The following is a 17273-nucleotide window of genomic DNA, read 5'->3' on the forward strand; positions in this document are numbered from 1 at the left end:
AAAAATAAAGTGGGCAAGTCTTGAAAGTAAAAATGGCTTTGCAGTGGTAATCACAAGTTTGGTTGGTAAAAGTAAAAGTTTGTTGGTGAATGAGGAAAGAAGCTTCAAATTCGAACAATTCAAAAACTTAAAAGAGTGAGATTCAGAACATATTCCAACTGACGAGAAAAAGGCAACATTTGCAGAGTTGACCTTGTGAATGAAAAACATGGGCTGTATTGATATAAGTGTGGATATAAGTGTGTTTATAAGTGTAATTTCATGGTAGTATGTGAGAGTATAGTAGGATTATATTGCTTCTGTATAGGGTAAACTTGATGAAATTAACATGTATGTGAAATATGTGGAGGCACAACTTAGTGCAAGGAGTGAGCTAATATTCGTTGCACAATTCTTGGTGCAAAGAGGTCGGTAGAATATAATTAATTTTGTTACTTACAGAAGAGTGAAATTTAAATCACACTGTATGTAAGATTACGGAGAAAATTTGAAGGGTTATTTAAATTTGTCCACTGCAGTATTTTGGATGGGTTTCTCATGTTGTATGTGTAGCTTATTTGTAATTATTACACAAATGATTGTCAGATCATCATCATCACATTCACACAGCAAATGAACACAGCATCAGTACCTCCCATATTGTTATATTTGTGTCTTTATTTAATGAGGAAAAGGAAAATCTACCCCTTTTCCTAGACCTCTCCAGTCCTTTTCCTTCACCCTTCTTCCTTCTCCTTCAACCCTTCTGCCTGAAGAAGGAGCCACTGGCTCTAAAAGCTTGCCAATCATGACAATCTTTTATGTGTGTGTTCTGCTGCCACTTGGTGAGCAGATTTTTTATCTGTCAATTTAAATAATTTTATCAATAACTGATTTTTTTCACTGTTATATCATGGAAAAAACCTGTCAGAGTTTAACTATTTGAGAAAAAGTCATATTTCCATTAGTTTTTACCATTGGTAAGAAGGCTTTTATCGGTAACTGAGTCCAAATGAAGTTCACCTCAAAAACCCAGTCTCAATTGCACAAAAGTACCTTTCACTGTTCGTATTAGAATTGTTGCAGTACTGATGTATTTTATATCACTATAAATCTTTCTTCCAAATCAATAAGACAAGTTTCCTCGCCTTGATAAACAGGCATAATTTTTTTTTTGCTGTGTTCAACTATGTAGAATGCTTGATCAAAAAAAACTCAATAGTAGGTTGATCATAAACCTAGACCTCTGATTCTCACAATGAAAACAAATGAATGATTGCTGAGGCTTTTGCGCAAAAGCACTGCATCATTCATTGCATTTAACTCAAATATCTCATCTTAGAGATCTTCGATATAGTTCTGGTTTGGCACATATGATAATATGATGCATCCTTGCGACTTGATATGTAGAATTGTTCACATAAATTAATTAACAAAAATGTTTTGAGCATCTAAGAACATCCAACAGCACTGACTTATCTGTCATCATCTTAAAAATCTGGGATCTAAATAAAGCTAAAATCCACCCTCAAGTGCACATTAAAACATTAAAATATGTCTGAGCTATCTGTGACATCATCTAAAAAGGAAAGATAATAAGGTGATTAGAGATGGAGCACAAGCTTGGAAGGCAAATGTCGGGATGGTTCCCTTCAAAGGGCACGGCCGACTTCCTTCCCCATCCTTCCCTAATCCAATGAGACCGATGACCTCGCTGTCTGGTCTCCTTCCCCAAAACAACCAACCAACCACAAGCTTGGATTTGGGAAGGACATCAGCCATAGCCTTTCAAAGAAACTTTGCTGCCATTTGCTTTACCAACTAAGGGAAGTCACAGAGTGGTTGAACAGGGATTTTTTTCTCCCAAAAAAAGTAGGGGAGTAAGAGAAGACCCAGTGAACAGTGGTATGTTTCATCACTGGATTATTAAATAAGCACAAGAGTATAATAGAAATGATCTACAAACAGTAGTGACAGATGATATAAGAGAGGAATTGTGCATTATGAAGAGGTTTAATGTAGAAATTCCAAAAGTGTACATCGCAACAAGATTCGGGCAACATATTATAGGGTACTTGAATTAATTCTTCTGTTTGCTGGACACAGCCTTACCACAGCAGCCATACTGGTTCCTGTCAGATCAACGAAATTTAGCGCTGTCGGTCTTGGCTAGCACTTCAATGAGTGACTTTTTCCAGGTCTGCCAAGAGCTGTTGGCAAGTGGGGTGCAGTCTGCCCTTCTGAGGCCAAATGAGGAACTGCCTGACTGAGCAGTAGCGGCTCCGGCCATGAAACCTGACAATGGCCAGGAGAGCAGTGTACTGACCACATGCTCCTCCACTACTGTTGTGCCTTCTGGGGACCTGCATTAGATTCCTGGTACTACCAAGGATTTTTTCTTGGGGGAAGGCCTGGTAGAGAATGCACTCAGCCTCATGATACCAACTGTGGAGCTATTTGACCAGTATTAGTGGCCCTAAAAGCCTGGCAAGTCTGAAAAATGTCTGGGAGAACAGTGTGCTAACCACACACTTCCCCCATACAGCATCTGCATGATGCCACAAGGCAGAGGATGACACAGCAGCCAGTAGGTATCCCTCCGGCTTTCACAGCCTGGACAAGGAGCTCATATAAGGTAATTTAGGGAGACTGTATCCTTTAGCAGTTACAACCGTTTCCCACTTTTTGGGCAATAAATGGTTTCTGCAATTAAAAAAATTAGGTTCTTTTGAGATGATCCACTTGTGGAAACAATTTCTGAGCTCATTAAAAGATGTGAAGAGTTGTTCAGAAAACCTACACTGCAAGGACAGAAACAAATGTAATCAGAAAAAGTTATGTCTGAAACAAATGGTAATCAGAAAGGGTGATGTCTGGTGAACACAGTGGGGTAAGACATCCCATTGATGTCCCTCCAAGGTTTCCTTCACTTGATTTGCAACATGGTTTGGTACTGATAATGAAGCACTCACTTTGTCATGTCTCAAGCATACAGAGGATGTTTTGTCATTAAATGTATGATTCATATTGTGTGAGTGTGTTCCATAGCATTCAGCATTCACTGTTTGACCCAGTTGCAGTAGCTCATGGTACACAACACTGATCAGGATGCATTTTGCCACTAACTTCAAATTGTTGCCTTTCAATCATCAAAAACAATCTCTGCATGTTGTTTCTCACACAGCTTGCTCTGCCTATGGTAACACTAGCAAACAATGATTTTCCACAGCGAATTTACTGAGATGAAAGCAGAAGAGTGGCACTTCCTGCAAATGATGTTCCGTAGGTAAAAACTCATCATGTTCCAGGCATGAAATAGATATGTTCCACAGAAACAAAATCAAGCCGTTTAGTTTTTACCCCTCACGGGATAATTACCGTCCGATTGGCAACCACTGTAATAGAGGGTGTTGAGTGTATTATTTATCGAGGGATGAAGATATTAGCAGAAGAAAAGAAAAAATGGAGAACAATAACAAACCCATGAAAACCCTGATTACTAAAATATGTTACTTGTCATATGCATGTACAATGTTGTTGCCTTGACTGACTTTCATCTCTCTTTCTCTACAGTGTGTAGTTTACGAATATCATCATACTGACTTCTGCACACAGTACATGACCGAGACAGTATCAGCTTTCTGTCCCCCACCCACATCATAATATCAAAGCATTTATTAATATCATCATTTGAAATATGACCCCTTCAAATGAGATCAGCTAAGTAGCTTTGCTTCCATGGCAGTTGGTTGACACCCCTGCCACCTTTACAACAGCCAACCATTAAGGCAAAGGAATACTACTACAAGTACTGAAAATTTAGGAAGATAAACTTACCATTGATTCCTTTAATTTCTTAACTTCATCCTCTGATGATCTATATTGTTCCAGTTCTTCCTGAATTGCCTCAGCCACAATTGGAAATGGGCTGCAACAATTAATAGAGCACATTGCAATTTGCATTCAAATTCAGTAGAAACTGTGTTAGCTTCCTCATAACTATTCATTATTATGTCTATGTGACATCAAAGTTTACAGTTTATTTATACAAACACCTAAAATTTATACTTCACTATCAAAATCAAATTAATCAAACAAAAAAAGACGGATCCCTCTCATTCTGGGATGTGAGTGACCTGTTCTTTCTTTTAACCTCCCCCAATCTATCCCTCTCACCTCTTTGAGGAAGAAACTATTTGTTCCAAAAGCTAGGATAGAGTGTCACTTTTATTTTTATGTGTACCTACTGGCAGTATTATGCGTATTGCCTCCTGAAGCTATGTACTGGGCATCAATTCTGTCTCATAATTTATTAACGTCATAAATAATCTGACAAAGAGTTTTAGTAATATAATCTACACTTACAGTTTGATTCGTGCACAAGAACAAAGAGGAAAGTGCTCAGCCTGCTACAGATATGGTACTGATATAAGGGTTGGAACAATAACAGTGGCAACTATTTAGATACGTGTTTCAAAGTTTTATTGACCTTCAAAGTTGTCATCACCATTGTGTATAACCCGTTGCCAGACATGTGAAAGTCGTAGGATACTCTTAGCAGTGCCAGTTGTGTTGACAGTTTGAGTGGCACGGTCTATTGCCCGACGAATTTGTAGCTGTTCTGAAGCAAATGCCGTGAAGTGTTTCCTTCAGTTACGAAACTGAATTGAACTCACTTAAGTCAGGCGACTGCAGTAGGTGGTATAGCACTTACCAGCCCATCAGTCAAACGAATCAGTAACAGCTTGCACTGTACGTGCTTGAGCATTGTCCTGCAAAATGATGGTCAGGTCCTGCAGAAAGTGATATCACCTCTGTCTTTAAGCTGGTCATAGGTTGTGTTCCAAAAATGAACAGCATTGTGATATACACAATGCTGGTGACTACTTTGAAGGTCAGTAAAACTTTGAAACATGTATCTATTTTGTACGAGCTATAAATAAATAGTTGCCACTATTAAAATTCCAACCCTCATATTAACTTAATATTGTACTGGACAACCAGTTATTAAGGTGTATTAAATAGCCAACACCATAAGCACAAGAATGATTAAATATATTTTACATGTAGAATTAACTGCCTGAAAGCTTTATGCAAGATGGGCACCATATCTGATGAATGTCCACTACAGACCAATTTGAAAATAAATTTCTCCATCATTGTTCAAGGCCACTTTTAAAAGAATCTAACTGATTTATGCCCAGATTTGTTAATATAGATGAAGGTATGGGTTCACCACTTTATGGGAGAAATAAAATAACAGTCAAATCAGTGGGCCCTACAACAAAAAAAAAAAAAAAAAAACTGTTTTTGATTACATTCAGGGAATTGACTACATGCGTAATACTTTCTGGGATTCAAAAGACGGGTTGTTCTCACCGATTGCCTGGTTACTGGTAAATCTATAACTGGTGATAAAAATATGCCAAGTTTTTTGGTGACTGCATGGAAAAATAACAAGAGAACAGTACTAGATTGTGAAAGAAACAAAGGAAAGAAAATCCTTCATCACATGGTGTTTCTCCAATGAGATGGGATCTCAAAACAGAACAAAAGGGAAAAATATAGCAAAAAATATGGTTTCATCACAAGAATGGACCTTCAAAATAGAAAAAAAGGGATGTAACTTAAGTGTGAATTGTTGAAACATCCTCCAAATTCACTATTTTTAACACCCTCAGATTTCCCACCTATTTTTTACATCTACAGAAATTTAAGGTTGGAAATTTTTTAAAGTCAAATGAAGAGATATGCCAGCCAGAAGATTAGCATTTTGCAGTCCCTGTAGAACCACACTTCACAAATGGAATCTATTCATTGGACAAATATTGGGTTAAGTACAGTGCTCTGATACAGAATTCTCTTTAACGATTTGGAGACCAAGCATAGTGCAACTCGGGCCACAACACTGTCTAAAAGGCCCACGTCCAAGTATGTCTCATATCACAATGACGCACACACCACCTATCACTTGAAAAGTGGAGTAGGTTTGTTACCTGTTCCTTGACAGGTGCTGCCCACTGTAGTTAGTTTACAGAATTACTTCAATAATAGGAGTAATGAATGTAAAAGATGCTGTCGCAACTAAACCATCCTTGTGCATTTGTACTTGCGTGAGGTTTGTTCACATAATTATAAGGATTTGTTGTTTTCTGTAATTCTGCTACAAATATGTCATGTTCGTTGAGTGAGTAACGAAATTTGGAAACTCTATTCCTACCACTGACATGAAGCAGCATCGAATACAGGTTTGGGATTTTTTCTCAGAGAAGACAAAACAATCTACTGGCACAGTAAGCGGGAAAGAAATATGCTGGTACTGATCCCATTGCACCCAACCTCTCCGTATGCCAGATTGTTTTAGAACTTTCATAGAAAAAAGGAAATTATGTGTGAAATTGCTCATAACTCACTTCAAACATATTTTTAAAGGATATTTATATTTTATCACTCATGGAAAAAAAAATCTGGCAGCAGTTGGCATTAGAGCTGCACCTTATTTTAGAATGAAGTCAGCTGATAGGTATACCTGTTTAAAGGAAGTCCCTCTAACTAAGGAATCAGATTAAGAGGACATCATGTTTCCAAGTAGAGCAGGCATTAGCATACTTCATCAAAATATAAGAGGTATTAGAGATAAAGTTAGTGAACTGCTTATAGATGTTGACTCTGAAATTATTGGTATATAGGGGCACCACTTAAATAATTTGACAATTCAGAGGCTTCTTTGTCAGGATACAGATTAGCTGGCTGTTTTTCAGGGAGCTCCTCATAGAGTGGGGGTGTGTCCATGTATGTAAAAAACAGTATTCCATTTGATTCCATAGATGTATAACAGCACTGCACTGCACAGATGTTTGAATGTTGTGCAGGGGCAGTTGAAATTAGTGAAACTAAACTTCTACTTTTTGTTGTTTATAGGTCCCCTAACTCTGACTTCAGAGCATTTCGCTCAGATAGAGAGGGTTCTTCAGTCACTTTATAGGAAGTACCAGAAATTAGTTATATGTGGTGACTTCAATATTAATTTTGTATACGATTGTGCAGGAAAAAGGATGTTGGTAAATCTCCTAAATTCATATGATCTGATGCAGATGGTGTTTATTTCCAACTAGGGTGCAGGTGAGCAGCAGCACAGCCATAGACACAATATTTTTATTCATTCTTCATTACTAGATGGGCATTCTGTTAGTAAAAAGGGTGAATGGCCTTTCAGACCATGATGCATAAATATTAAAAGGCTTTTGTACTCAAACAAATGTCACATATAATTACAAACTATGTAGGAAAGTTAATCCAACAGCAATCGAGTGTTTTTTAAACCTTGTCAAGGAAGAAGAGTGGCAGGATGTTTATAGTGCCGGTAACATAGATAACAAATATAATGCTTTCCCTAACACATTTCTCATGCTCTTTGAGGGTTGCTTTCCATTAGAACGTTCTAAATGGAGTACTAGCAGTAAAAGGCAGCCTGAATGGCTGACTAGTGGGATAAGGATACCTTGTGGAACAAAGTGGGAATTATATCAAAATGTTAGAAGTAGACACAATCAAGCTATTACAAACAGTACTGTAACATGCTTTAAAAAGTTGTTAGGAAGGCAAATAGTATGTGGTACGCAAATAGAATAGCTAATTCACAGGATAAAATTAAAACCATATGGTCAGTTGGGAAGGAAGTGTGTGGTCAGCAGCACAAGGTCGACAATATAAAGTCAGTTTGTTGAAAAAATATTTCTGTTACTGATAAATCAGATATATATACAGTATTTAACAATAATTTTCTGAGCACTGCTGATGAATTAAATAAAAACATAAAAAGTTAGTATCTACAGGGAATCACATAACTCTTTTGGGAAATGCCTTTCTGAGATTGATGTCTGAAATACTCCTCTGTGATACAGACAAGGGGGAGATCGAGTCAATAATTAAATCACTGAAGATAAGGACTCTCATGGATATGATGGACTGCTAGCAGAATATTAAAGTACTGCGCTACACACATGTTAGCCCTGTAATTTTTCCTTTAGGAATGGTCAGGTTCCTGAATGATTAAAGTACTCTGTAGTAAAGCCGCTTCATAAAAAGGGAGAAAGGGATAATTTAGACAATTTTAGACCTATTTCTAAGCCATCAGTGTTTGCTAATGTTATTAAAAAGGCTGTGTATTTAAGGATAATTATCATTTTATATCACACAATTTGCTATCAAATGTACAGTTCAGCTTTAGAAGTCGTTTAACAACTGAAAATACTATACCCTCTTTTCTCTGTGAGGTACTGGATGGGTCAAACAAAAGGTTTCAAATGCCAAGCATATTTTTTGATGTAACTAAGGCATTTGATTATGTTGATCGCAAAATATTGCTCCAGAAGTTGGACCATTACAGAATACGGGGAGTAGCTCACAATTGGTTCACCTCTTACTTTAACAGCAGACAGCAAAAGGTCATTATTCACAGTGTTGAGAATGGCTGTGATGTGGGGTTTGAGTGGGGTACGGTCAAATGGGGGGTGTCCCAGGGATTAGTGTTGAGGCCACTCCTGTTCCTTATTTATAAAGGATGTTGTGTGTGACACTGGCTCAGTTTCAAATAGTGCAGTTCATGACATAAGTTCATGGCTTCCAAAAAATAAACTAACGATAAATCACAGTAAGGTTCAGTTTTTAGCACACAATTCAACAAAACACGACATTATAATTTCACAGAATGGGCATAAGATTAGTGAAACTGAACAGTTCAAATTTCTAGGTGTTCAGATAGATAGCAAACTGTCGTGGAAAGCCCACATTCAGGATCTTGTTCCAAGACTTAATGCTGCCACTTTTACTATTCAAACAGTATCTGAAGTAAGTGATCGTTCGACACAAAAATTAGCCCACTTGGCTTATTTTCATTCGCTTATGCCATATGGAATTATATTCTGGGGTAACTCTTCACGTTCTAAAAGCATATTTTTGGCTCAGAAATGGGTGGTTCGGGCAATAAGTGGTGTTAAGATCACAAACTTGTCAACCCCTGTTCATGAGTCTGGGTATTTTGACACTGGCCTCTCAATATGTATATTCTTTACTGTTGTTTCTTGTTAACAGTATCAGCTTATTCCCAAGAATAAGCAGCTTTCACTCAGTTGATACTCGACAGTAATCCAACCCGCATTTGGATCGGACTTCCATAACTCTTATGCAGAAAGGTGTGCAGCATACTGTTGCATTCATTTTCAATAAGCTACCACAAGAATTCAAAAATCTTAGCAGTAATCCACGCACTCTCAAGTCGGAACTGAAGAGTTTTCCCAAGTGCCACTCCCTCTATTCTGTAGAGGAGTTCCTTGTAAAATTAAGCTGATTCTTATGATATATTGTTGATTGCGTTTACTTACACTTATGGCTTGATATTTTTGGGTTCATGAACATTTTATTTTTACCTGTTATTTCTTTTATGTTGTAATTTTATGTACTGACACGTTTCATGACTTTGACATTTGCTCCTCAATTTGGTCCTATGGAATTTGACATCTAAATAAAATAAAATAAAAAAATTCAAGTCAGCTAGCAAAATAATTATATTATGAATTACTATCAAAGTGAAACAGGTGGATCAGAGAAAAATTATGATGAACATCAGATATCACTATGCTGAAACTACTACAACATAACACTCATCATTATATTTTAATTTGAAACAACAATCATATAGTGACCACAAACAAGACCAGGAATTACTACAGAATCTGTGCAGCCCTCAACTCACCAAAGCATCAACAGCGAGCCATCAGAGAGTAAACAGGTGGGCAACAACAAGAGAAAGATGAGCAACAGAGATGGCATGGTGGAATACCAGGTCCAACAAGTGAACAACTATCAAAAACCTAAGACATAACAAATCCAGAACCAAACAATGATGCAGAGAGATAGTAATTCAATAGCACACTGAAATCCCAACTGACTGACTGAGCAGCTGCACTGCTGGCTTTAAAGGAGACCTACAAGCACTGATAGGCAGGCCGGACAGGCGTGTCTCCATAGCCAGTGCTGCAGAGGTGACAGCAGTGCTTGTAGATTATAGCATTGTCATCTAGCAGCTATCTAGGATACCAGTAATTACATCATCGGATGACAGGAGTTCAAGCTGTTAGCACTAAATTATTTGACTTTCTAAGTTTGGGAATTTTTTATGACATTGAAAAATAATGTATTTTCCTATAAGAAAAGATTATATAAATTTTTGGCCTGGTTTGGATGTAGTTATAGTGGTGAGCACATGACAAGGCGGGGCATGTGGTGATGTGCAATGACAAGGGACAGCATACAATGTGATACTACATCCAATACAGTCAGTCCACCATGTCTCTGGTGTGTGTTTTGGGATGTGGTTACAAGATGTAACATTGATTTTCATGATAGTTTACGTATGGTGACAGTATTTTTCCACTGTACTGTTCGTCAAGGGTGGCATAAAGCAACAAGGCAAATAAACTTTAAGGAAAAAAAAAAAAAAAAAAACAACAATTAAGGAATTATGTGAATGGGACAGAAATTGGAAGATGTGATGTAGATGTACAAGCAAACAAATGATTACAATTTCAGAACAATTAGATGAATTATTCAAGAGAAAGCACTTCACAAATTGAGCACATCAACAACATGTTGGTCCACCTCTAGCCCTGATGCAAGCAGTTATTTGGCTTGGTACTGATTGATAGGGTTGTTGGATGTCCTACTGTAGGTTGTTGTGCCAAATTCTGTTCAACTGTTGTGTTAGATCATCAAAATCCTAAATGGTCAGAGGGTCCTCCCCATAATGCTCCAAATGTTCAATTGGGGAGAGATCCAGTGATCTTGCTGGTGTCAATAGGGTTTGGCAAGCATAAGATAATCAGCAAAAACTTTTGCCATGTGGCACGCTGGCATTATCTTGCTGAAATGTAAGCCCAAGATGGCTTGCAACGAAGGGCACCAAAATGGGGTGTAGAATATCGTCAACGTACCGCTGTGCTGTAAGGGTGCCATAGATGACACCCTAAGGGGTCCTGCTACGAAAAGAAATGGCACCCAGGCCGTCAGTCCTGTTTGTCAGGCTGTATGATGAGCATCAGTTAGGTTGGTATGCCATTGCTGTCTGGGGCGTCTCCAGACATATCTTTGCCAGTCATCAAGGCTAAATTCAAAACAGGACTCATCAATGAAGACAATCCTACTCCAGTCAACGAGACTCCAAGGCAAAGATGTGTCTGGAGATGCCCCGGACAGTGGCAGGATACCAAACTGACTGCTGTCTGCAATAGAGTCCGACAACCAGGAGCAATAGTCTGTGGTGCCATTTCTTTTCATAACAGGACCTCTTTTGGTTGTCATCTTCAGCGTCCTTACAGCACAATGGTACATCAATGGTATTCCTCACCCCATTTTGTTGCCCTTCATGGCAAGTCATCCTGAGCTTACATTTCACCAAGATAATGCCCGGCCCGACATGGAGAGAGTTTGTACTGCTTGTCTTTGTTCTTGCCAAACCCTACCTTAGCCAACAATGTCACCAAATCTCTCCCCAAATGAGAATGTTTGGAGTATTACGGTCAGGATCCTCCAACTATCTTGGGATTTCAGAGATCTGACATACCAACTGGAGAGAATTTGGAGTGATAGCCCTCACCTCAGGAGGACATTCAACAACTCTATCAATGCCGAGATGAAGGTGGACCAGGCATTATTGACTTGCTCAATTTGTGACATTTTTTCACTTGAATAAATCATTCAATTTTTCTGAAATGGTAATCATTTCTTTGCCTGTACATGTACTTGGACAATTCGTTCATGGTATGTCACATTTTTTGTTTTAGAGTGCATTATCTTGAGGAACAACATCAACAGCTTTCCTTGGGAGAGTCAGATGCAGAAAAAGTGGCCGAATGTGGCACTTACCCTAGCATTGCTGATTACCATGGTACACAACAGCTGATGAGTGTGGCATGGGACAGATACAAGAAAGCTCACTAGTAAAGCCAGAATGTATTATCCATTTACCTCTGTGCAGAACACTTCCTGCACCCGCATTCTCACTTGCACAGAATTTTAACTCCAGATCAAAGATCTCTGTCTACTCTCATCCTCACTACAGGGTGATCCCTTTCAACCTGGGGTGAGTGTCCTGCTCTTCCTTCTTAACATTTCTCAACCTGTACCTCCCTCCTGAAAGAAAGACAGTTAAATTTTGTCAGACTACCCATTTGAACCTGTTACTTTTTTTCAAACACCTAACTGTAACATTCATGAATGCATCAAAATCACTATCACTGTGGGTAGCATTCCATTATCCTCTCCGCCACCAAGAAAGATGATAACAGCAACAATCTGTAATTGTGGGTGCTGCAACATCCCCCCTCCCCTCCCCTCCACAGCTTTTACTTTGTTTAGAAAGTGCATGCATCTGTAGAATATGTCAGCACATAATAATTATCCTGTGTACTGGCTTGCAAAACCTACTCCCATCATTGAAACTTCCTGGCAGATTAAAACTGTGTGCCCGACCGAGACTCGAACTCGGGACCTTTTGCCTTTCGCGGGCAAGTGCTCTACCATCTGAGCTACCGAAGCACGACTCACGCCCGGTATTCACAGCTTTACTTCTGCCAGTACCTCGTCTCCTACCTTCCAAACTTTACAGAAGCTCTCCTGCGAACCTTGCAGAACTTTTTTTCAGGAGTGCTAGTTCTGCAAGTTTCGCAGGAGAGCTTCTGTAAAGTTTGGAAGGTAGGAGACGAGGTACTGGCAGAAGTAAAGCTGTGAGTACCGGGCGTGAGTCGTGCTTCGGTAGCTCAGATGGTAGAGCACTTGCCCGTGAAAGGCAAAAGGTCCCGAGTTCGAGTCTCGGTCGGGCACACAGTTTTAATCTGCCAGGAAGTTTCATATCAGCGCACACTCCGCTGCAGAGTGAAAATCTCATTCTGGAAACATCCCCCAGGCTGTGGCTAAGCCATGTCTCCGCAATATCCTTTCTTTCAGGAGTGCTAGTTCTGCAAGGTTCGCAGGAGAGCTTCTGTAAAGTTTGGAAGGTAGGAGACGAGGTACTGGCAGAAGTAAAGCCGTGAGTACCGGGCGTGAGTCGTGCTTCGGTAGCTCAGATGGTAGAGCACTTGCCCGTGAAAGGCAAAAGGTCCCGAGTTCGAGTCTCGGTCGGGCACACAGTTTTAATCTGCCAGGAAGTTTCATATCAGCGCACACTCCGCTGCAGGGTGAAAATCTCATCCTACTCCCATCACTGTCAAAACATCAATTTATTCTGAGATACAATGGAAGAAATTACTACAGAAGATGTCTTCACTGAATGTGGCCAAAGAAGAATAGAATGTACCCGAAGAACTGCTTACAAGTCTGTCAGAGTATGAGAAACACAATCTCCCTTATTTACATGATTATTCAGGGCAGACCTCAAAAGGCATCCAGAAAACAAACTGAGTTGCAGATGTTACATAAAATTTTAAGGGATAAAATAAAGGAGATTTTCGATTGCAAATGAGGGTCATCAGCCTGGACTAAACAATACTGTTAACTTTGCTACGCGGCATCAAGAATCTATGAATATACCTACCAAAACAAATATCTGGAGACGTGATGACACATCTAAGCAATGTGTTTTTATTACAGTTGTGCATGTACCTCTTGTAGAATGAGTGACACACACACACACACACACACACACACACACACACACACACACACACACACAGAGAGAGAGAGAGAGAGAGAGAGAGAGAGAGAGACCATATTAACAGGTTAACTGTGTGCAGTGTAGTTGTATTCTGTACCAGCATGTTCTCAGTGCTTGAATTTGAGTCCCATACGAGACTTTTGCTATGGTTAATCACTATATAAAATATACCAGAGCTGTTTCTTGTTTCAATTCCTTCGCTTTTCTTGTTTTAATTCTTTTTTGTAGATACTATTTTTAATCAATGCAAGGCAGCAAATACTGCAACAGAAGTTCAATTTATAAGCTGCCTGGCTGCCCCCTTGGAAACTAACACCACTTATGAGGTGCTGCCCATTATTGAGAATACATTTAAGCCAGCAATGGGTGCCTTGTCTGTTGGCACTAAGGTCAGATTGGCCAGAAATGTTAAGAGAACTGCAGAGGACAGGAATGCTAAAAATAGCCAACATGTCACAGCAAGGCCAGTGTTCACTTGTTATATCTGCTGGGAGATCCCAAATAAGATTTGGAGAAGACTCAGTCATTGGCTACTGAGTGCAATGCATGCAGCAAGCTGAAAACTGTGTTCATGTCAGCGAACATGATGCTTGGCTGAAATGGTAAAGACAGCTGGCCTCACAGGCCAGGTGAAAGAGTAGCTCGTGATTTGCAGCAATATTATCACAACCAATTTGCATACCCCAGATTGAGGCTTGGATCAAGGTTTGAGTTTGAGCCTCAGATGAACCTGCAATCATCTTAGATGCAAATTACTTTACCTCCAACATTTGGTGTAGGGTTCTTAGTAGACCAGGTTATGTACTATACACAAGAAGCAGCTACTTGGCTAGCAGAGTACATGTAGCACACACAAATGCACTGTGTAAGTTAGTGAAATGCCTCCACAGGCCTGATAATCAACTGTGTAGCATACTTCAAGATTGTAGAAGATCACCTGTATTAAGAATGGAGGAGAACAATCATCTTTGCATGTCTGCTAGTACTTCACTGTTTGTGAACATTGAACTCATAGTGCACTGAACCGATTTGTATCAAGCATGAGAGAAGAAAAATAGCAATGAGGGTAGTCCCTACAGTGCAACAACTTTGGATTCCATTATGGGACTAGTAGGCTATAAACATTTAGCTAAAATACTAACACTTCTTGTAGGCGGTGTATCGGTGACAGCTAACATTATTAGGTTGTATGTTTTTAACATGTTCAAGTTTAAAGTTGACACTGAGGAGCAGTTAGTATTACTAAACTTCACATAGAGAGATGCCTAAGAAACACCATGTCCCAAATCAATAAGAAAAAGGTGTATACCTTCTTCTTAAAAAACTTAATACTGAACTCTCTCAGTAATCTATCACACATTCACCTGGAAAACAGCAAAGTTAACTGAGACTGTGGGACATAGAGACTAATCAAATGAAACTTCCCACTGGAAGGAAGGAGAATATACTACGCAGCGGTTGGCCAAAGATACTTCTCAGAGACAACATTGGAGAGGTCTGAAGTCCCTCGGTGGTAGCCCCAGTTGGGCTCTAATTGAAGGGCTAGTATCAGCTGGTGCATGAGCTGGCCCAGAGAATCTGGAGAACTGCCAACAAGTGGATCTGTGACGCTATAAATGGCTGGTGCGCGGAGGTATACTTGTGGCTCTATTTCCACAATATGACTTGGCAGAGGGAAGTAAACCCCCTCAACGTGGAGGACCTCTAGCTCTATTTGTGCTTGCCTGTCATCTACTGGTTGTGATAAGGCACTCGCTGGCAGCTGAAGTTCTGGGCGGTGACGCCTTTGAAGTATACAAGTACGTGATGCTTCTCTATCCGCAGGGTTGTTGGTCGTTCAGGCAAACTGCTGGTGTACAACAAGCATCATCCGTGATACTGTTTAGCAACACAGATATGCTATGCATGGAATATCGATCTACAAATACTACTAATTTTAAGTCCCCACTGCACTTTTATGTCTGTACAGGAAGGCTGATCTCAGGAACTATTGTATGAATTTTGATACAGTTTACACTAATAGATTTACGAGGAAGCTTTGTATTTATAATTTTTTACCACTACACCAAACATGGATACTTATTGCTACCAACGGAAAGCTGGGGTGGGTCACTAGTGATTGGCTGAATCTGAATTACACTATATAAAAGCATTTCAAGAATGATTTCATTTAATTCATCAGCGCAGCTGTATTTTTGCATGGCACATCCTGTACCTCTTGCAATATAGGATTCAGTTAAGTCTGAGAGATAAATAAACCAGGTCAAGAGATAAGTAGACTGCATGACCTAGTTGTTATTACACCCATTTCAGTCAGCCAATGGAAACACTGACGGTTGTAATAAAAAAAGCTGTAAGGGTCTATTGGAATTTGTGGATTTTTCAGCCATAACAAATGTTCAGTCCACTATAAATATTTCCAAGACCAGAAGAATTTCTGGGAAATTTCAGTATTTTTTGAAGATTTATCTTACCAATATGTATTTGCGGCTATCTGCACAAACACAAGTAACATTTCTCACTTAAATGACATTTGTATTACAGAGGGCTCAAGCCTATAGCAGAGCATAGAGATACCACTGATAAAACTGCCAGAGTTGCAAAATTTTAAAGCAGCATACTTATTTCCAGACAAATATAACTATTATGGTAAGTTTACACCCCATGTTCTCCAGATCATTTATTCACTAAGCCAACTCCACAAAATAGCATTAAATATGTACAAGTGGTCCAGCTCATGCTAACAAGCCTTTCCCAAATTAAAAATTATTTTTAAGTCTGCTGTTATGTAACAGACCAGTTTAGGAAATATACTGTACTGATCAGTACCGTAACTCTTAGTTCTTTAAGGGAAAGTGATTGCTCACATTCCAGTCAGCATGATAACTGTGTAAGTACCAGTTATCTCTGCCTTGTGGATGAGGTAAAATGTAAATGATTATGAAACATCAACACAGCAAACCTACAGAACTCAGTCAGTTGATAGGAATGTATTAAATTACTGAATTTTTTTTCTACCTACCATATAATGAAATTGTGTAATGCAGTGGTACTCATTTTCATCTGGCCAAAATATAAGACACAAAGTTAGGAATAACATGTGAACTGCTATTATCCATAGGTATGACAAATTTATGTAATGAAAGTTGCTAATTTTCAAACTAATTAAGACAATTTGTGGAATTAGACAATCCAAAACATCACAACAGATCATCAAAAGATACTTACTGTACAAAACACAGAACAACTGTTAATACTCAAAACAAGCTCTATTCAAACATATACTGAAAACATTGTAGGGGAGCTGTGCTTAATTTTGTCTTCATGTAATTGAGGAAACTGTAAAATTCATTGTTTGTTATATGTATGTGATGTAAACTTGTGTGATGAGACTGCCTTTTTTTTCACTGAACTGCACATCTCAAACTGGTAAGATTATCTGATTGTTATTGCACATATGTCAAATTAAATTGATGTGATAATTGTTAACTGCAATGTCTAAAAATTGTACTGTTAACAATCAGGCAACTACTCAAGTGCCTACATAAGAGCTTCAGTTGGCTCACTAGAGAGCACTGTGGATCGG

The 17273-nt window shown here is 39.0% G+C and overlaps 1 protein-coding gene across 1 annotated transcript in view; it reads right to left on the minus strand.

Moving 5' to 3' along the window:
- LOC126092620 (protein sly1 homolog) overlaps positions 1-17273 on the minus strand; it is a 161596-nt gene that overhangs the window by 75304 nt on the left and 69019 nt on the right. The window contains exon 8 of the mRNA XM_049908337.1: positions 3817-3907. Within this exon, the coding sequence (XP_049764294.1) occupies positions 3817-3907 (91 nt within the window). The remainder of the gene's footprint in view (positions 1-3816; positions 3908-17273) is intronic.

Source organism: Schistocerca cancellata, chromosome 7 (genome assembly GCF_023864275.1).
Source record: "Schistocerca cancellata isolate TAMUIC-IGC-003103 chromosome 7, iqSchCanc2.1, whole genome shotgun sequence".
Classification (NCBI taxonomy): Eukaryota; Metazoa; Arthropoda; class Insecta; order Orthoptera; family Acrididae; genus Schistocerca; species Schistocerca cancellata.